Source organism: Lemur catta, chromosome 2 (assembly GCF_020740605.2).
Source record: "Lemur catta isolate mLemCat1 chromosome 2, mLemCat1.pri, whole genome shotgun sequence".
Classification (NCBI taxonomy): Eukaryota; Metazoa; Chordata; class Mammalia; order Primates; family Lemuridae; genus Lemur; species Lemur catta.
This window is the reverse complement of record NC_059129.1, coordinates 139,809,335-139,830,822: the sequence shown is the minus strand read 5'-3', so window position 1 is coordinate 139,830,822 and position 21,488 is coordinate 139,809,335. Positions and strand designations below refer to the sequence as shown.

At 43.9% G+C, this 21,488-nt stretch overlaps 1 protein-coding gene across 10 annotated transcripts in view; it reads right to left on the bottom strand.

The window, feature by feature from the left end:
• Positions 1-21,488, bottom strand: part of SYTL3 (synaptotagmin like 3) — an 83,538-nt gene that overhangs the window by 39,508 nt on the left and 22,542 nt on the right. For all 10 annotated transcript variants that reach the window (XM_045544651.1, XM_045544655.1, XM_045544652.1 and 7 more), the window contains one exon: positions 11,835-11,899. In XM_045544651.1, the coding sequence (XP_045400607.1) occupies positions 11,835-11,899 (65 nt within the window). The remainder of the gene's footprint in view (positions 1-11,834; positions 11,900-21,488) is intronic.

Below are 21,488 nucleotides of genomic sequence, written 5' to 3'. Positions count from 1 at the left end.
TGAGCCCCACGGCCCCGAGCTGGCCCCGGGTGGTTGCAACAGCGTCCCCGAGGCCCCGCCGCCAGAGCCGCATCCCTCCTTCCCGAATCCGACGCTATCTCTGCCGCCTGGGGCCCTACTGGGCCCGCGGGCGTCCCCGGGCCCTCCTGCCGGGCCGCCCTCCTGCCCGAAGGCCCTCGCCTCGGACGACCGTCACGGCCCGCGCTCCACTCCCGGGCGCGTCCCCACACCCCAGCCGCGGGGACACCTCCGCTCGGCCGGCTCTCTGCCGCCCCTGCCGGCCGCGAGGACCTGGCGGGCCGCGCTCCGCGCTCCGGGCTCTGGGGACAGTCGCGACGCCGCCAGGTGGCGAGGCGGGACCGCAGCCCGGATGCCGAAGAGCCGGCACGTGTGTGCCCAGGAAACTCCGTGGATGTCATACGATTTTGGTGTGTCACAAAGATGATCCTTTTGATTTTTCTAACCATTTAAAAGCCGTCAGAGCCGGTCTCGGCTCGGGAGACACATGGAAACTGGGGGGCCCTGTTTGGCCCTGCAACCCCGACCCGCCTGGGGACAAGACCCTCGGGGACCTTGCACCCAGGTGAGTTTGAGAAGAGCTGCCCCACGTGGCTTTTTCCAGCCCGTTTATTGTCATTTTACTTTCCCTCCTGCTCCTCAGCTGTTTCCTCCCAGAGGCCGCCTTTGAAAGCACCAAATCTTCGCGTTTTGTCAACGTGTTTGACATCCACGGAACCATCGCCAGGCAATGCTTGCAGAGGACGTCCCCGGCGGGCGGGGTCTCTGCACAGAGTCCCCGGCGTCCCGTGGGCTGCACAAAGCCATGCTCGCGCCCTGGACGGTTCCCGCAACACATGCCAGGCCCTGTTGCTCCAGCTCTTCTCTCTGGGGTGACTTGGTTTACGTTGGTTTACGGGGAAAGAAGGCCACAGGGCAGAGTGCCTGGAGCGCCCGAGTGTAACTCCATCAACCCGCCGAGCCGTGTTGCTTGCAGGTGGCTGAGGGGTGTCATGTCCTGAACTGCATAATCAGGGTGGCTTAGTCCTCTTTCAAACCATGATCGCTGCCTCCCCTCCTGCACCGTAGGCCTACACCACCCTGTGCCGAGGAAGGTCGTGCACACATGGGGTCATGCTGAGGAGCTAAGGGCAGTCAAGGGGAAGGGTGGCTTGCCCAGGTCTACCTCTCTGCGGTAGCCCATGGGACAGGAACAGCATCCTATGCAAGAAATCATACCCTGGAGTTCCAAGTGTGACCCAAAGCAAAGCACACGTAGGGCTACCTACATGGAGCCTCCACAGGAACTGGGCAAATGTGCCCCTTCCTCAAGATGCTTCATGTCCACCCCTAGGAAGTTGGTCACAATATATGCATTTTGTTAGAACAACACACTTTGCTGCATCTGCCATAAAAATCATCAGAACACACACACAAATCTATTGTGAACAATACCCCCCAGAAGTGGCTCCCTTGTGCAGTGCCTGACCTGCACAACTGTATGTGACAGTCCTGAGCGCTGCCCACACTGGAGCTTGAGTATTCTCCACACACTGGAAAAAAGTCCCTAAACAAAAGCAGCCGTTGGATAATTACAGTGTGCTTTAGAACTTTTTTCTTTAATAGGGAAGAAAAGTTACCTAGAACACTAAGATTTGAAACCAATCTTTACCTCACATATTTGAAATGGAAAATCTCTTTAAAAAATTGACTTAAAACTCCTCAGCATGTAAAGAATTGTGATATCCTGTCACAAATAGCTTTGGAGCTGGAGTTCAGAGCCATTTTTAAGTCTATTTTAGTCCTTAGAAAAATGTTGAGCTAAGACAGCACTGGAGCTAAGCCACCATGCCAGGACAAAAGATAAAGTGCAAGGCTGGGAATCAGCAAACAGTGCCTTTCCGGACAGCGACAATTAATAATGGTAGATTTATAATCCTGTGGGCCTGAAGTATCTCTCATCCAGTGTCCTTCTGCCACCAGATATTACTCTTCTGCTTAGCTGCAGGAGAGAAAATACTTTTCCCTTTAATGAAGATACCTATATTCTGTCAAGCAGAAATTCGGGCTGGTTGTCATGTTAATAATGATGACCAAGAGCTAGGCAGTAACTCTTCTGCTAGGATGGACTAAGGCTGATGGAAACTGGTCCAGGTTTACCGAGCATCTGGAACAATGGAGTGGCAACCACTTTTCAGCATCCTTCAGATTTTCTCTAAAAAATACATATGGGCTTTAGGAGTTCTTTGCATATTCTGGATATTAATCCCTTACCTGATATGTGATCTGAAAATATTTTCTCCTATTTTATGGGCTACCTTTTTATTTTGTTGATAGTATCCTTTGATGTACAAAAGTTTTTCATTTTGATCATGTCCAATTTGTTTCCTCTAAGTAAACATAGCTCTTATGTTTAGGTCTTTATTGCATTTTGAGTTCAGTGTCCAACTTTATTCTTTTGCATGTGGATACCCAGTTTTCCCAGCACCATTTGTTGCAAAGACCATCCTTTCCCTATCGAATGGTCTCAGCACTCTTGTCAAAAAATAATTTGGCCACCTATGCGAGGATTTATTTCTGGGCTCTTTGTTCTGTTCCATTGGTCTATATGTCTGTCTTTTTGCCACACTGATTTCATTACTGTAGCTTTGTAGTAAGTTTTGAAAGCAGGAAGCGTGAGTCTTCCAGTTTTGTTTTTTTTCAAGAAACAAAACAACCCAATTCAAAAATGGGCAAAGGACTTGAATAGATGTTTCTCCAAAGAAGATATACAAATGGCCAATAAGCACATGAAAACATGTTCAAAGTCACTAATTATTAGAGAAATGCAAATCAAAACCACAATGACATACCACTTCACACCCATTAGGATGGCTATTGTCAAAAAAACAAGTGTTGGCTGGGCGTGGTGGCTCACGCCTGTAATCCTAGCACTCTGGGAGGCTGAGGCGGGCGGATCACTTGAGGTCAGGAGTTCGAGACCAGCCTGAGCAAGAGCGAGACCCCATCTCTACTAAAAATAGAAACAAATTATCTGGCCAACTAAAATATATATAGAAAAAAAAAATTAGCCGGGCACGGTGGCGCATGCCTGTAGTCCCAGCTACTCGGGAGGCTGAGGCAGTAGGATCGCTTAAGCCCAGGAGTTTGAGGTTGCTGTGAGCTAGGCTGACGCCACGGCACTCACTCTAGCCAGGGCAACAAAGTGACACTCTGTCTCAAAAAAAAAAAACAAAAACAAGTGTTATGTAGATGTAAAGAAATTGGAGCCCTTGTGCATTGCTAGTGGGAACGTAAAATGGGGCACCTATTGTGGAAAATGTTATGGCCGGCTCTCAAAAAATTAAACATAGAATTACCATTTTACCCTGTAATTGCACTTCTGGGTATAAACACAAAAAATTGAAAGCAGGGACTCAAATAAGTATTGCACATCAGCGTTCATGGCAGTATCACACACAACAGCCAAAAGGTGGAAACAACCCAAATGTCCCTCAGTGGATGAATGGATAAACAAAATGTGGCTTTTCCATACAATGGAATATTATTCATCCATAAAAAGTAATGAAATTCTGATACATGCCAAAACATAGAGGAAGCTTGAAGACATTATGCTAAGTGAAATAAGCCAGGCATGAAAGAACAAATATGATTCCATTTATCCAAGGTACATAGTTGTCAAATCATAGGCAGGAGGTAGAACAGTGGTTACCAGGGGCTGAGGGGAGGAGGAGGATGGAATTATTGTTTTATGGGTACAGAGTTTCAGCACGGGATGATGAAAAAGTTCTAGAGATGGATAGTGGTTACATAACTTAATGCCACTGAACTGTATGCTTAAAAATAGTTAAAATGGTAAATTTTATGTTGTACATATTTCACCAGAATAAAATAATGAACATGGGGTTCTTAAATTCAAATTTACTTCATATTTATGTATGTATTATCTACGCTTTAAAAAAATGTATTCATATAAAGAGACAGTTTTAACAGTCAATTGTCAAGTTATTCCATAAAACCACCCTAATCAGTAATTTGGTCTACACATATAAGCACATAAATCCTTAATTCAGAAATCCTATTCAGTTCAATTACTTCACTTTGGTTTCCATTCTGTTCATTTAAATAGGAAAAGTAATTATGATCATCAAAACATTGCTGTATTTTATCAGCTGATCATCTAGAGCAGAGGTCAGCAAACTTTTTCTGTAAATTTTCAGGTAGAAAATTTCTGTTACAACTACTTGACCTGTTATGTTGCAAAAGTGGCCATAGATATAAAGAGTGAACATGGCTATGTTCCAATAAAACTTTACTGACAGAAGGAGATAACGGGCCAGATTTGGCCTGCAGACCATCGTCTGTCAACCCCTCAAAGAGCAGGGAGTATTAAGTGAAATCAAACGTTGACTAGCCTAATAACTAGCCCACCTAATTCCCACTCCATTCAAAAAACAATGGATCAAAACCCCAAAGAAGTGGATAGTTGGGGTAGTCATGACAATTCAGGACCAAGACGTAGGCTGCCTCAGGGGACCCCATCATCAAGGAGTGACAGGGCACAGAGGATGGCAGGAGAGACACAAACAGTCCTGGTAGGGACACTGGGGCTTGGTGGCACCAAGTAAACTCTAGTCTCCCAGTTAGATACTTGAGACATAGAACATGTCTGGGTCGAAGTCACGTATTCAGAGTGACTTGGACCACCTAATCAATTCAGTTTTTGAGTTGCTACTATGTGCAAAGCCAAAGGCATCATGAAATCAAAAATCAATAAAACCACGAACTTGTCCTGGGAAGATTACTACCTAGAGCACTGGGTGGAAAGCAAAAAGTTTGAAGGTCAAGGTCTTATAACACTAATCATAAATTATGACTGTATAGCCTCTGCTCGACCCAGTCTAAATGGGCCAGTCTAAAACTCTCTCAGGAATATGACAAGCCACCCAGTCCACCGGGGAAATCGCTTCTAGAGCATCTGGTCCCTTTGTGGTGGTGTGCTTGCTTTGTCTTTCCTCTTAAGGACAGTAGTAAGAAACGAGTCAAGAGTTGGATCCACCTTTTCTTTAAAATAAGACAAAAGCATATGCAAAGTTTTATATCTGGGAAATAAACATGACTTCATACAGACATCCTCTTGGGAGAGTAAACACACATAAACTCGGGACTCTATTTGTGTAGAAGGCTTTACAGAGGCAGCTTGCAGGATCCATCTGGTAAATGCTGGCTCGAGGGGTCTTTACTGAGCAAACAAAGGGAGGGCACTGCCATAGCATCACCTACACACTGACTGGTACCTATTTCTTTTAACTCATGAGCCTGGGTGTTTTAAACCCACACAGCCAAGCTGATGCTGTCCTAACCCTGTGACCAGACAGTTGGTACCTAAGCTCTGACACTCCGAAGAATCACTTGAAGAACTGAATCACATTTACTTACTGGGGTGGGGGGCAGTAAAAATTATTTTCCTTCATAATTATAAGACACAATAATTATCCTGGTGAGTTAGTTATGTGATGGATCATTGAGAGAATGTTAAGTCTCAGCCTTTCTAAATTATTTTATTTCCCCAATTATTAACAATAGAATGAATTGCTAATAGATTCAATTGAGTAAATTTCTTATATTACATTTAACCATTTTTAAACTTGACAAATTATTGCATTAAAAGTATTACTATTGTCATCTTTTACACTTGAATATCAAGCAATAAAATGTGTCAAAAAAAGGTAAACTATGTGTAATTACCATAAAGAGCCAGAAGAGGGCAGCATCTTTATATGCTTGACAGATGCCAAAAGAGTAAAGAGGGGTTTTCAGCTTGTTTCCTAATTACTAGTGATCCAAAAAATTTCCATCATAATTATCTATTAACTTTGTTACTTGACCTACCTAAAGCGCATGAAAAGAATTACTTGGGGACCTGTTAAATATACATTTTTGGAGCCCGCCCAGCCACTATGCATCAGAAGCTCTGCGTGCAAGGCCAGGAACTTTGGACCTGAGACAGGTTACAACTGACCCTGGAGCAGGGGTCCCAGAAGCCACACTGAAGTCCCTGTGCACAGACTGTCAAATGCCTGTGGGCAGAGGGGCAGGAGGGGAAAACGCCAGGCTGGCCCTGGGAGCTCCCTGAAGACACCTGGGAGATCTTAGGAAGGTCCGTATGTTTTGATAATTCTGACATACCACAGGTGAACCCAACTACAACATATAAGAAATTATTTTGTGAGCTAGGCTGATGCCACGGCACTCTACAGTCTGGGCAACAGAGTGAGACTCTGTCTCAAAAAAAAGAAATTATTTTAAGACCACAAAACTAAATATTGAATAATAAAATCTTAGAGGAAAGAAAAGCCAGCCTAAAATTAAAAAAAAAAAAGTTAAGTAAACCAACATATTTAAAATGTTTTGTGCTATCTTCCTGCAAAATGAAGAATTGGGACTCATTTTTTCTTGTTTTTAAATCTTTTGAATTGTTGGAAAATTAGCATAATAAACATTGCCAAAATCAACTCCTATTATTCCTTGTTGGATTGCTACAGATACCTTGTCCACTGTCAAGGGAATTTTGGGGGCATTTTATCTTAAATGGCACATATCCAAAAGGACCATTAAAAGAGAAATAAGTAAAAGCTAATAAAGAGGAAATTGGGTGGCAGAGGGTCAGAGGGTATAACGATTCCTGGAATTACTTCAATTGAACATTTATCTTTAGGTTTCCAGATGCCAAAAAGGAGAAGAACTCTGACTTTACATTTTTAAGGTGCCTACCAGGTACTAAGCACTGGCAATGGGCATTACTGTTTATAACATCACTTTTTATAGCCAAATAATGCCATCTTTGCTCAATTTATTTATTTACTTATTCATATACTCCTAGCTCCTACCTTCAAAGAATTCAAAATCAAGTTGGGGCAGAACCAGCAAGAGCTGCAGGTGAGGGGCAGTATGATGGGGTCTGTGGGCACAGAGGAGCGGTCCCTGAGCTGCACAAATCACCGCACAGAGTCACAAAGCCACAGGAAAAGGGCTGCTCATGTAACAAGTGGGACTCAGAACACTGAGGATTGGGAAGAAAAAAATGAAAGTAGATCAGGTCTCCTAATGAATGGTGAAGAGTTAAGCAAATATTAGAAGACAATAAATGTAGATATTTAACCGGCTGTGGGATGAGAAAGAAGTGTCTAAGCATAAAAGCAAAGAAAGTAGTTAGACAGGAAAAAGTGGACTTGACTACAAACAGAAAAACTTCCGTATGTCAAAGACATAAAATTCTAAAACAGATCACAAACTAGGAAGAAACATGTGTAACCAACATGACAGAAAAGGGCTAACAGCCCCAGCATACAAAGAACATGGACATGAGCTCAAAAAGTGGAAAATGTTCAATCTCATTAGTGATTAGATGAAATAAAATTAAAACAATGAGAAAATCTTTTTAGACTACCAAGTTGTTTGTTGGTTTGTTTTTAAGGAACATTCCTACTAGTGATAAGGGACACCCTCTCTGGAGGCAACATTCCTAACCTTCATCTTGTCATTCTGCTTCTAGAAATACTCAGAGATGGGCCAAAGTTATCTACAAGGATGTTCATTGCACTATTTCTAGTTTAATAACAATACAAACTTCCCCAAACGTAATAGAAAAATGGAAATTCCTTACCTATCCAATATTAGTGATTTGGTAAACAAATGATGACACACTACAATGACGGAATGAGATGCGGTCATCAGAAATCATATAGTCAATGATATTTATAGATAGAAAAAATGTTTTTATAAATTATTATATGAAGAAACATTGGGATAAAACTACAATTTGACCCAAATTATGAAAACATTAGTTTGACTCATGGAATTACCTCTATTCAATGATTTTTTTTCCCTAAAAGCATCAATTTCTTTTCAACCTTTTTTTTTTTTTTTTTTTTTGAGACAGAGTCTCGTTCTGTTGCCTGGGCTAGAGTGAGTGCCGTGGCATCAGCCTAGCTCACAGCAACCTCAAACTCCTGGGCTTAAGCCATCCTCCTGCCTCAGCCTCCCGAGTAGCTGGGACTACAGGCATGCGCCACCATGCCTGGCTAATTTTTTCTATATATATTTTTAGTTGGCCAGATAATTTCTTTCTATTTTTAGTAGAGACAGGGTCTCACTCTTGCTCAGGCTGGTCTCGAACTCCTGACCTTGAGCAATCTGCCTGCCTCGGCCTCCCAGAGTGCTAGGATTACAGGCGTGAGCCACCACACCCAGCCCTAAATATTTTTTTAAATGTATGTATATAGTTATGTGTGGTATACACACACATTCACATGTACACATATACACCCACAAACATAGAAACATACATTCACAAAAGAACAGAAATGATATATACCAAAATGTTAACAATTGTTTTCTGGGTAAGTCACTGTATGTTTAACAGTGTTCTTTATGCTTTTCTTCATTTTCCAATTTTTAATATGAATACATATGACTTCTATATTCAAAACAAAATCACAAATGTAATTTGAAACTTTACTTTAGGTTAGAACTAAACGGGGGTCAGAGAAGGTGCTTCTCATGCCCTTCTGGGATACTGTCAATGGGCACACACTCCCGGGGGGTAATTTGGCAGAACATCAAAAGCCTTTCAAGTGTTCAAAGGTTTGACTAACCATTCTTCTAAGAATCTATCCAAAGGAAACAAACAGATGCCAAGATATCAGCACAAGATGTTCATCACAGAGTTATCTATAATATGAAAAACCACATATGGTGGTATACTCACTAACAATAGGGAACGGGTTAAATAAATTATGTTGCATATATTTGATGTATTTTATGGAGTCATCAATACATTTTGGAAGAAGTCTTAATAACAGGAAAATCTTTATGGTAAATTGAATTTTAAAAGCAAGATAAAAAAGTCTAATCACAAATACATTTAAAATGTGATAAGTCTATATCTGTGTATACACATATGCACAGGATCACCTAGAAAGACGATTGGGAGAGCGTGTGTGTGTGTGTGTGTGTGTGTGTGTGTGTGTGTAATTAACAGTGGTTTTGGACAGTGGTGGTATTTTTATTGCCTTCTGTATACTGTTCTATATTTCCCAAATACTCTGCAGTGAGTGTGCATTATCAGCGGGAGCTAACTAACAAGCACGCATGGGCTCAGAGCGTGCAGTGACGGGCAGTGGGGCCTCAAAGGGGCAGGGGTGGATGATGACAGATTCCTCAATGGGCACAACGTGCATCATTCCAGTGACGGACACACCGAAAGCCCTCACTTCACCACGGCAATGTATCTGTGTAACAAAATTACACCTGTACCCCATACATTTACACAAATAAAAATTTTTAAAAAAGAAACAAAACAAAGCAATAGAAATAAAGGCCCTGTGCTGCAGGGGCTTTGCCTAGGTGACACATTCCACAAGGGATGACAGCACCTCCACAGGGGCAAAAATTGGCAACAGATTTTATATTTTCCAATGGTGTATGGCTCTCCAAAACCTCAGTACACAAACAGATATTCGACATCTGGGATAGCAAAATGTTACGGTAGCAATTAAGAAAAGTGCCTCGGAAGGCTGCTTGGGTGGGAGAGGGTGACAGCGACGAGGCTCAGAGGAAACCAGGCCGCGTGCTTCACCCGCCGCAGGCGCCCACGCTAGGATCCCGTCTTCCTCCAGATGCTGATAAACGCGGCGGAAGCATCATTTCTCTGGAGTATCCGGGGGGATTTAATACCGACTGAACCTGTACCTCGGCTGACAGTGCCCCTGCGACACGGAACACCGACGACACTCAAACGCGTGGCTTCCTTCCTGCCAACACATTCTCGGGGGAGGTGCAATGGCTTATTTCTCCGCCTCAAACTGCCACTTTTTCTAGAAAAAGAAAAAGCGTTTCGAGCCATGGCACACACTCTAAGTCAGTCTAGGCCCTCGCTGTCACTGAGGAGGGGTGACCCGTGTGACCACAGCACCTGTCTCCACGAGACTGCGATGGCCCAGGCGCACCTCTGTCCAGCTGCCCTGACGGGCACCCCTGTGGCCAAAACACAAGTCGGTCTCCACGCCTTCAGGTCCTGGCTACGGATGACACTGCCACATCATACTCGCAAATACTTTTGAGAAAGAAAAGAGACTTTTTATCAAGGAGTACAAGCCACCTTTCAACTGTCAGGCCCAGAGAGGCATGGCAGTGAGACCGTAGTCACTTCCCGGTCCCACCCCATCATCACCCTGGACCAAGTCATCATTTCGAAGCTACCTGCTGCATGGACCCTGGTCCGAGGGTCGCCACCAACAGCTACAGATTAATCTAACAGTGCCAGACATGGGACACCATGACTCGTGCCCTGCAGTTCAACAATGTGCAGCCAATCACTAATCTATGTTATTTCTGTCAACCAGTGACAATTCCTGAAAAACAACTTTTGTAACCGCCCCTCTCCTGATTCACCCTTTTTTCTTTAAAAACTTGAGTCTCTTTTTTGTTCTTCCCAAGATAACTTAGAAGTGTTTCCCAGGCTGCAGTCCTCAACATTGGCCCAAACAAACTCTCAGTCTATACTGATCTTGCCTCAGTTCCTCGCTCTAGGCTGACAATCATCACATTCACGGCGTACAGACCAAATGCACACTTCCACTCCTGATCACATGTGCTCAGCTCCAGTGCTATTCACCCACGGTGGTCTTCAGCGGTTTTTTATTTTTTATTTAAGAGATGGAGCTTTGGGGCCGGGCGCGGTGGCTCACGCCTGTAATCCTAGCCCTCTGGAGGCCGAGGCGGGTGGATCGCTCGAGGTCAGGAGTTTGAGACCAGCCTGAGCGAGACCCCGTCTCTGCTAAAAAAGTAGAAATAAAAATTATCTGGACAACTAAAAATATATATAGAAAAAATTAGCTGAGCATGGTGGCGCATGCCTGTAGTTCCAGCTACTTAGGAGGCTGAGGCAGTAGGATCGCTTAAGCCCAGGAGTTTGAGGTTGCTGTGAGCTAGACTGACGCCACGGCGCTCACTCTAGCCCGGGCAACAGAGCGAGACTCTGTCTCAAAAAAAAAAAAAAAAAAAAAAAGAGATGGGGCTTTGGCACTATCACTCAGGCTGGAGCACAGAGGTGTGATCATAGCTCACTGCAGCCTCAAACTCCTGGGCTAGAGCAATCCTCCCAGCTCAGCCTCCCAAGCAGCTGAGACTACGGTGTGTGCCACGACACCTGGCTAATTTTTAAATTTTAGTAGAGATGGGGTCTCACTCTGTTGCTCAGGCTGGTCTTGAATTCCTGGCCTCAAGCAATCCTCCCGCCTGGGCCTCCAAAGTGCTGGGATTATAGGTGTGAGCCACTGTGCCCAGCCCAGTTATTATTTTGATCAAGTGTCATGAAACAAGGTACTGTGCTTGGTGCTGTTAAGGGCTAACAAGATTTAAAAGTACAGTTTTTGCTTGAGGAGAGAAACAGAAGTACACAAATAATTCTATACCACAAGGCATTTTGTGACAGCTATGGAAGGGAAATACAACGCAGACGCGTTGGTGGTTCAGAGGAGGGAGACCCCACTCCTAGGAGCAGGCAGTGAGGGAGACTTCGCGGAGCATGGAGCACATGCCCCAGAGAACCAGCCTCGTTGGCAGGAAGGGGGAGGGAGAGCCGCAGGCAGAGCCGGGGCCACGTGGGCCCAGGTGCAGGTGCCGGGAGTCTAAACAAAGGGAAGAGGAAGAGCAGCCCGAGGGGCCTACAGACGAAGCCCATAAAGGTTTTTATATTCAAAAGCCTTGACATCAAATATTTTAAAACTAGGAATATATCATTTTACTTTAGTAAAAATTTTAAGAGCATTTACCTTCAGTTGGAAATTTCTTAGCTCGTTCCTCATAGAACCATTCTCCAGTTTTTATTTTCACATTTCTGAAAACAAGCAGAAAGGAGACTTCAGATCGAGTAGACAGAACAGTGTTATTACTAAGACAAAATATTAGTCTCGCAAAAGGCCTCAGAGTTCAATTTCTGCCTCAAACCCCAGCTCTACAGATGCCCAGAGAGCTTAGGTGATCTGACCTCGGCAAAGCCGTGCGCTTCCCGCCTCAGTGTGTTTGCCCCGTGTCATACGCTCATGCCATGTAGGCGTGTTAACATACGCTCGGGCCAGTACATATCAAGTACTTGATATTTGCTGAAGACACAGAGAAACAAAATTGCCATCAGGTGATCAATTTGTCATGTTAGCAGTGGAGGCAATGGCACGAGTGACCTGCGGCAGAAAAACTCCATGCTGCGCCTTTGTGGGAGCTCAGCCCAGGTTAAGGTTGGCCTGTGTTTTCCACACTCGCCAGGAGCAGCCGGAGTAGATTTACCCGAGAAGGTTCTGGGAGGGCCTGCAGTCTGGAATATGGGATCAATGTGCATCAGGGGAGATTTGGGGACCGAGATCTGAGGGGATCACTTGCAAAACAGGGGAAATGACCTCTTGTTGGCCAGCTGGTCTGACAGCAGTTGCTAAGGCAGGACTGTATCTCCTATCGTCTTAGTGACAGGCACAATGGCACGAAGAACACTTAATATGCTACCTGCTCAAAACTGACGTCCGAAAATGTGTGTCAGTCTTGGTTTTCTGGAGGAGCCACACTCACCCTCACAGAAAGGTAGAACTGTTAATATCCTTTTAGGATGTAAAAAGGTAAACATACAGATGTTGTAAGTTGTTCACACCCTTAAAATAATATGCCATAAAACTTGTCAATGTATTGGTTACCCAAGTTTAAGAAGAAATTAAAGCTTCAACTTATGGCAAGTTCTCTTCTGTAAATTACAGTATTTATTGAAACCAGTTTTCCATTAGGTTCTTGTAGGCTATATATGAACTCAAGTGGACTTTAAAGTTAATGCTTGCAAATGAGCTAAGATCGTAACTATATGCCAACCTGCATGGTCTTTAAAAATACCCTACCTTTCTCTATGGAGTGCTAGTAATTGTCGGAAGACATCAACCCATTTTCTCCCCCTCATCTGGCTGGAAACTATTATTTCCTGATTAGTATGTAAATGACTAGTACTGATGCTTAGCAATGAGAACAAGGAAAATGTACATAGAGCATTTAAGAATTTCATAACAGAATTTTGATAATCGGTCCCTACCATTCAGAGCCAAAAATATACAAAATGTTCAACTGCGATGTGTCTCTAGAAAAAGTTTACAACCCTAAAATCAGAAACTCAAATATTTAATCTGCTAAATTGACACAAAACGCCTAAAGCGATCTTAGCCTCCCGGCAGGAGTTTTCTTCCCCAGCACTGAAGGTGAGCAGGGCGCCAACCACAGGGGGGCTTTAGCGAGTAACGGGGTGGCAAAGTCAGACTCCTGACGTGCCGCCCCTGCCAGCGCTCTGTTTCTCAAGATGCCTCCTCGGTCCTTAGAAACGGGACAAGGTCTGGTCGCCGGATGAGGTGAAATCAAACCCAAAGGACGGGAACGAGAGGCCTCCGTCTGATGAATGCACTTCACTTCCTGAGTTATTTCTTCTTTGGTGGTGACACGTTTCAGCTAATCTGCCCTCTCAGTCTCCAGCCCATTACCCTTGCGACCCAAAGTGCCCGTATCCGAGACCCTTCTGCAGTCAACGGGCTCCCCAGACACAGGCCAGCGTTGTAAGCAAACGCACAGACACACAGTCATGGAAGAGGACAAACAGGGAGGAGAACGCACCAAAATCCAAAGTTCCCCACTAGCCCCGGTTTCAGAGCCTATGCAAGGAGCAGACACATTAAAATTCCAGTCACCTAGCACTGATCATCTAATACAACCATCTAACCATCTCGTTTAACCCCAGCGGATTACTCATAGGTTTAAGCAGGAGCTAATGTGGCACAGAGAGGGGGGCACAGACTCGAGCATCTCTGGGACTTATCTGTGATTACAGAACGGGGGGAATAAAAATGCCACCGTCCTACACCGCAGGGCCACCAGCGCTTTTTGCATTTGAGGCTGTTTCCTTTGAACTCGAGGTTTGAGCTGGATCTCCATCACTCCTTCTCACAGAACCAGCTGTTTCCTGGCAATTATTCCATGATACCTCTGGTAAGGACCCCTGCCCAAGTTAAAAAAGGAAGACCGGCTGTTGCTCTTGCTGTCCAGGGTAGAGGTGGGTAGATGCTGCAGTCTCTGTCCTCGCTGGGCCAGCGCAGGGGAGCGTGATTCAGAGTAACCGCAGACAGTGTTAACACTCTTCCCAGCATCAGAATGAGGTTATGAAAACCTCTCGGAACATTTTCCGACTCAGCAATAGGTCCACACTTTTAAATGTCTCAGATAGAATCATGACCTGCTTCTTTGAAACTCTCAGTCAACCCATAAATACATCTCAAGAGGTGGAAGCCTTGGTGGACCAACCCAAAGATGCACAGTCAGGAGACCCGACCTGCACCTCACCTTTCCAGGAACTAGGCACCCCCCGTGACCAGCCCCCACTGAACGAATTTCAGTGACCCCTGTATAATCCTCTCCCTTAACTAACCAGTTGACCTTTTGGGTTATTTTCCCAGAAATAGTGGATTTTCTGCAAGACAAAGGAGCTGAGATGCTGAAGGCCCTGGGCAGACTCCCTGATGCTCAGATTTACCCCCCCCACCACAGCCTGCCCCAGTGCCAATAGTCCCTTATGAGATTCACCACGACCCCCTCAAGGCACGGGGCCCCTCCTTTAAAAGCCCATGATCCCCTTCAGTCGGGGAGACGGAGTTGAGGCACATTCACCCACCGGGACGTATGAAAATTTCCTTGGCAGCCCTCATTGTCTCAGTAGTTGGATCTTTGTGTGATGAGTACTTGGACCTAGGTCGAAACCCCCTTGAGGTTTCGACAGCAATTATGGGGGCTCTGGGATGGTGTTGCTGGTGGTTCAGTGGCCGCAGAGCAGGAGAGGCCAACAGCCTGTCTGGGCAGCTGCCTGGCTGTCGCCACTCGGCAGTTCTGGACTCTCCCGCCAGCTCCCTGCCTCCGTCGTGTTGGCGACAACTTGCTAACTGCCTCCGAAGAAAGGACTCTGGATTTTGAAATTCGTGTCCAGGGGGTGAGTGCTATTTGAGAGCACCACACAGCAGTGGGGGATACCCCTCTTAATTTGGGGAATTCTGAGGGAATTCTCATTGGTTTGGGGTTGATAAATCCCCAGCCGTCGGTGAGAGTGGGAACTAACCTTTTTTGATTTCACACTCCCAGGGCTTATTCGGTGAAACTGCAGTTCGTTTGCTTGACACCTCTTGAATGTGTCTGTATGTTGAGTGTTTACCTGTATTGGCGTGTGGCATGTAAACGTGGAGTCTGTTAAGCTCTCTGTATTTTCTTTTCGCCTGCTTTAAATTTGCTGTTGATGGTATCATAAGCGCAGTACAAGGTCTGAGGGGTTAAAAGACACGTCTGAGGGTAGTGTCTCTTACGGCAGGTTCTGCGGTGTAAAAGGTAAAAAGACATCTCTGTGCTGAGGTCTAGGAGATTCAAAGACAGCCCCATCCATGGGGGCAACCCGGCCAAGATGTGGGACGCGCACTGCAGGACAGGGAAAGAGGAATGGGAACACGGTGTACACGGATTCACACAGAACTTCGGAGGACCTCGTGGCTAGAGTTCCCAGATAAAAGCTATTGAAATTCTGTGTATGTGTTTAGATGTGTTTTGTGTGTGTACCTGTATCATACGTCTACATGGTACCAAAATCGGCTTATAAATAAAGGACCTCTCATAAATTAAATAAGCCCAAATGCTTTTCAAGTTCATGTGAATTTAGTCATCTTTGGCAAACAAGCTGGTTTTTAAAAATTATTGATAAGATAGCAATAAAAGTGTCTTCAAAATTGTCAGCATACATTTTCACTTGAGTTTACTGGTCATGTTTATATCTGAAGGTGTCCAGGTTTGACACGAAGGTTATAAAACTAAAAACCCAGCCAAAACAAAATAATTTGCATTTGTGTGATTTTTAATAAATAAGACTATTTAATATTGTTGGTTTAATAAAAACAGCTACATCTCCTGAGTTATTGGCAAAAATACCTATGTGTTTAACTTTAAGGCTCTTAGGTAAAAATGTAGACATGCCTAGACAAACATAAGTGTCAGTAAATTAGAATAAATTAAACTCTAAATGACAGCACAAAACCCAAAAACTTACAGTCAAAGGTTTATAAAGATATTTTGGTTTTAGTGTCTTAATCCTAGCTGCAGATGTGGTTTCTTTCACTGACTTTCCTGTCCGTGGAAACACACACACAAAACCTATTTCTGACTCACTCTGAGTGCTAGCTGCAACCCAGCCTGCTACACGTACCTTGTGTCGCCACCGCAAGCACCTTTGCCTAGAAAAACTTTTTAAAGAATGCTTGAGCTGTTAATTTTTGTAGAATAATTTATTTCAAAATGAACAGTTATTCTTAGAATCCAAAGAGAATCTCAAAACAATCTTACTCTTTGGAAGTATTACATGCAACTGAATTTGTACTTCTGTAGAAAAATGTTTTGAGACCAGTTAGATTGTTTTTAAAATAGCTTGATCTTGATTCTTATGTAAAAAAAAAATGTTATGACTTTGTGCCATTATTTGAGATGCTAAAGATTGATGTTGGAGGTTTATTCAGTCTACAGTCAGGTGTTGTCATGTCAATAAATTTTGAGATATTATTATTTTAGAAGGATCAAGTCAGTTAACATCTTTAAGTAGAATGTGTTCTAAAACTTCTATATTTATAGTACTTTTAAAGATGTTACATTGTTCAGAATAGCAAGTATTACTAGAATAGTTATGTTTGTTATTTTGGTAGATTTTTTTAAGTTTAAAAGTAATAGTTAAAACTATATTTTTGTTTTGTTTTTTTGAGACAGAGTCTCACTCTGTTGCCCAGGCTAGAGTGAGTGCCGTGGCGTCAGCCTAGCTCACAGCAACCTCAAACTCCTGGGCTCAAGCGATCCTCCTGCCTCAGCCTCCCGAGTAGCTGGGACTACAGGCACACACTACCATGTCTGGATAATTTTTTCTGTTTTTAGTAGAGATGAAGTCTCACTCTTGCTCAGGCTGGTCTCCAACTCCTGAGCTCAAGTGATCCTTCCGCCTTGGCCTCCCAGAGTGCTAGGATTACAGGCGTGAGCCACCACGTCTGGCCAAAACTGTATTTTGTGATTGTTTCTTGGTCTGTGTTTTAAAATTCATTTCCTTCTCATTTCTCCCAATTTTGTTTATGAAAATAAATTTGTTTAGACATTAAATGATTTTGTTGAGGGCACAATTAATCACACTGGTTGTACATCTAAAATTCACAGGCTATCAAAATGGTTAATTGCTAAAATAATTTAGGCAGATGTAAATGCGATAAATGTAATGAAATTGCAAGAGGGTTTCTATAATCTACTTCTTTTGAAACGCCTCGATGGGTATCTCAGAGGAGATGGAGATCTTTGCTGTGTGTCACTGCTCACAGCTCGTCCTGCCCTTCAGACGCCAGAGACGACAACCCTCCCTCACCCTTTCCCTCGGCTCCTGTAACTTTGGCCCCCTCTGGTTCTAGGTCTGCTCTTAAGCTCTGATGCTGAAATGTTTACCTTCAGGGTCTGAAAAGCAATGTTTTCTTCTTAGCTTCTTGCTATGTCTGAATTGTTCAACATGGTCAAAAATCTTCCTATGCTGTTACTAAGAGAAGTACATTCCCCTTTGTCTCAAGGTATTAGTTTTCTAGTTTCTTGTTTCCTTTTTAATACAATGTTCAGTCATCACCCTGGACAGTCTTCTCTTGACTGATAAATTCCGGGACCCTTTTCATGAGGTTTGGCTTCCAAGGAGCCTAAATGGGTTTCCCATAAGAAAAAACAATTGCACTAAAGGAGGCTTTTCTTTACCTTTTGGTAACTGGCCTAAGAAACAAAGATTTTATGTTTTATCAAGTAATTCCTGTGTTGTCCTTATTAGGGTTTTGATTACTTGGGAAAACTGACCTTTAAAAAGTTCAGGTCTTTTCCTATATTGCTTTTGAAGCCTTCTGACGATCACTTTTGGTTAAGTAAATTGCTATTATTTTACAATAACCTGTGACTCTATTTTGATAAAATGTTTTGAGCCTTTCAACATCTTTGACAAATGTCCACAAAATCTAGGTAATTTGAATGTTTTGCTACCTGCAAGCTTCCGTTTTCCTGTCATTGTCGGAACTGGGCAGGACTCATAACCTTTTGTTTAGAATGTTAGTTCATTCTGATACAAGAGTCTGTAAACCCTTAGCTCAAGTGGTTTTAACAAATGCTTGTGTTTTGTACAGCGAATTCCTAAGAGTTTGACAGCAGTGTGATGCTTACAGATAAGTTAATTTTATAACCTTGCTTTTGGCATTTGGGTTTTCTTGCTCTTAGGTTGCTTAGAAGGTTTTAAAGTTTGATGAATGCCTGTCCACTCCATTCCCATCTGGCCCGGAACATTTAGTTGGCCGTAAGTCTTTTGACTTTTAGCCCTTTGGCCACGTGGTCCCACCGAGGCACAGGACAGAACTGGCAGGTAGAACCACACCAGGAACGATAGGACAAAATAAAACTTTGGCCACTGATGCTGCCTCTGACAAATCTTGGCCAAAGGGGGAGAAATGTGAGTTACGATAAAATCCTGGGTTCCTCCCCTGCTGACTGAATGGACTCCCTCTCAGCCAAAGGGACCCCAAGCAAAAAAACCTTAAAACGAGTTCTGGGGGGAGAAGGGAAGGGAAGTTGGACATGCCTCATTTCACTCCCATTCTGTGGATCAAAGAGGAAAACATGGAACCAGGAATATCAGTTCATTCAAGATCCAAGGGCAATAAACCAAAGGGTGGAGGATATTCCTATGGTACCTAGTCCTTACAGCCTCCTTACCACTTTGTCTGACAATTTTGCCTGATTTCGAGTAACATATTTAAGAGATGCTTTCTTTTGCATTCCTCTTTCTTCTGAATCCCAAGCACTATTTACTTTTGAATGGGAAGACTTAAAGTCTAAAGCTAAATACCAGTACTGCTGGACTGTCAAAACTCCCCAACAATCTTTGGAAACATTCTGGCCAGAGTTTTGAGGGCAATAGTCTTAGACAGGCAATGATTTTGCAGCATATAGACAATGTCCTGACGGCCAGTGAGACTGAAGCGAAATCGAGGTGATGTGCGGTAACTGTATTAAACTTACTGGCCGACAACGGATACAAAGCATCTCAAAAAAGCTCAGATCTCACTTCCCACTGTCAAACACTTGGGCTTTGAATTGTCTCTTGACATTCAGAACCTCCTTCCAGATTGGAGAGAGGCTACCAATCGAGTAGCAGTCCCTACCACCCACAAGCATTTGCAAGGATTCTCGAGTGTGGTTGGGTTTTGCCAGATTTAGATTCCTAACTTCAGGCTCATAGTAAAACCGCTCCATGAAGCCTTAAAAGGGGAGGAAAAAGAACTATGTATTTGGACCAGGGAATGCCACAAGGCTTTCTTGGCTTTTAAAAATTAATGACTTCCCCCACATTGGACCCTCTGGTCTTATATAAGCCTTTTGATTTGTTCATTCAAGAAAGACAAGGAATTGGATTCAGGCATTGACACAAACCTTGGGGGATCATAAGCAACCTGTGTCTTGTTTCCCTGAACAATCAGACATGGTAACAAGAGGACAGCCCACTAGTGTGACAGTGGTAGCTGCTTTTTATGATATTAAATACTTTACAGGAAGCTGAAAAGTTTATCCTTGGGCAACTGGTGACTGTTCACACCACACATTGTGTGTTCCCCTTACTAGAGCAAAAGGGAGGCTCTTGGTTACCAGTAAGTGGCCGGACGGGTAAATATTAGGCTACTTTATTATCATAACTCTGAAGCTGGCATCCGCCTTAAATCCAGGCACCTTGCTGCCTACGAACTCCCGTTCCGCATCTAAGATTACATTCTGATTACTGACCAAGTGTATTCTAGTCTCCAGGATTTGACGGATCAGCCGCTGTCGGACCCAGATGAGCAGCTCTATGTGGACAGAAGCAGCGTTAGGAAGCAGGGACAAGGCAAAGCTGGGAGTGCTGTGGTTACTGGCCAAAAGGTAATGCAGGCACCAGCCTACCCCCTGGGATGTCTAAAACACGCACCCTGAACACTTAGCTTTGAGGATTTTCATTTGCCTGGCAAGACAACTCTTTAGCTAAGGTCTCTCACAACCTACTATCTTTTCCGCTAACCTATCTCACTGCTGGATCAGCTACCCCAAACCATTTTCATAAATGACTAGTGGATTTTAGAAAGGAGGTTCCATCTGGGGAACACTGGGCCAATATTTTCCGAGAGGGATCCCAGATGGGGATGGGTACTTCCTTTGATATACTTTACTGCCTTGGTGGGGACAGGGTGGCAACTCAGCAACACGTACCGAAAAGCTTCAGTTACAGCCCAACATGTTCATTCTTCCTCATACCCCAGCTGTGTCTCATTTCAGCAGGAAGCAACCAACAGATTGGCATCCTGATTCCCCAAAATTGAGGAATGAAAAAGAAGGGGGGACTGTAACCAGCCCCCCCATTGAACAAATTTCAATGACCCCTATATAATCCTCTCCCTTAACTAAGTACTTGAACTTTGGAGTTGTTTCCCAGAAATGGTGGATTTTCTGCAAGACTAAGGAGCTGAGATTCTGAAGGCCCCTGGGCAGACTTCCTGACACCAAGACTCACCATTCCCCACAGCCTCCCCCAGTGCATGTACCCCTTGTGAGACACACCATGACCGCCCCAAGGCATGTGGCCCCTCCTTTAAAAGCCCATGATCCCCATTAGGGAGATACGGATTTGAGGCAGCTTCTCCTGTTCTCCCAGCAAGACATCTGTCATATTAAAAATTCCTTTCTTCCTTGGCAATCCTTATCTCAATAATTGGATCTTTGTGTGGCAAGCAACTAGACCTAGACCAAAACCCCCTTGTGGTTTCAACAACGCCCTGCGTGAGGATCACTGGAATTATAACCACCAAGCACCTGGTATACAGACAGCTCTTAATAAACTTCTGGAGGTTTCAGCATCCATTTTAATGCTTTGAGCTCAGCTAATGCTGTCATTTCATTAGCAAAAGTGAAACAACTGTTGAAAAGCCCTTTGCAAATGCTAGCATAGAAATATTCAATAATAAGATAAATGGAGAACCCTAACAGAAGATATCATGACCTCATTACCATCACCAAGCAGGGAGCCAGACAGGCACGCTGGAATGCATTTTGCATACAATTACTCACATCTGCAGGTGGTTAGGCTGCTGCATCCAGGCTTTAAGCACCAAGACAAGTCGACATGATGTCCTTAGAGTTGCTTAATGTATTTTCACTATTCAGCTGACAAGAAGTGGAAAATTGGTCTACATAGCCAGATTATTCAAATGCCTAAAGCAGCACATCTCCTGTGCAGATCTGCTCTCCTACCAGTGCCCTGCTGGCAGAGAAGCCCCGAGAGAGCCCAGCCGATACACAAGCTGCAG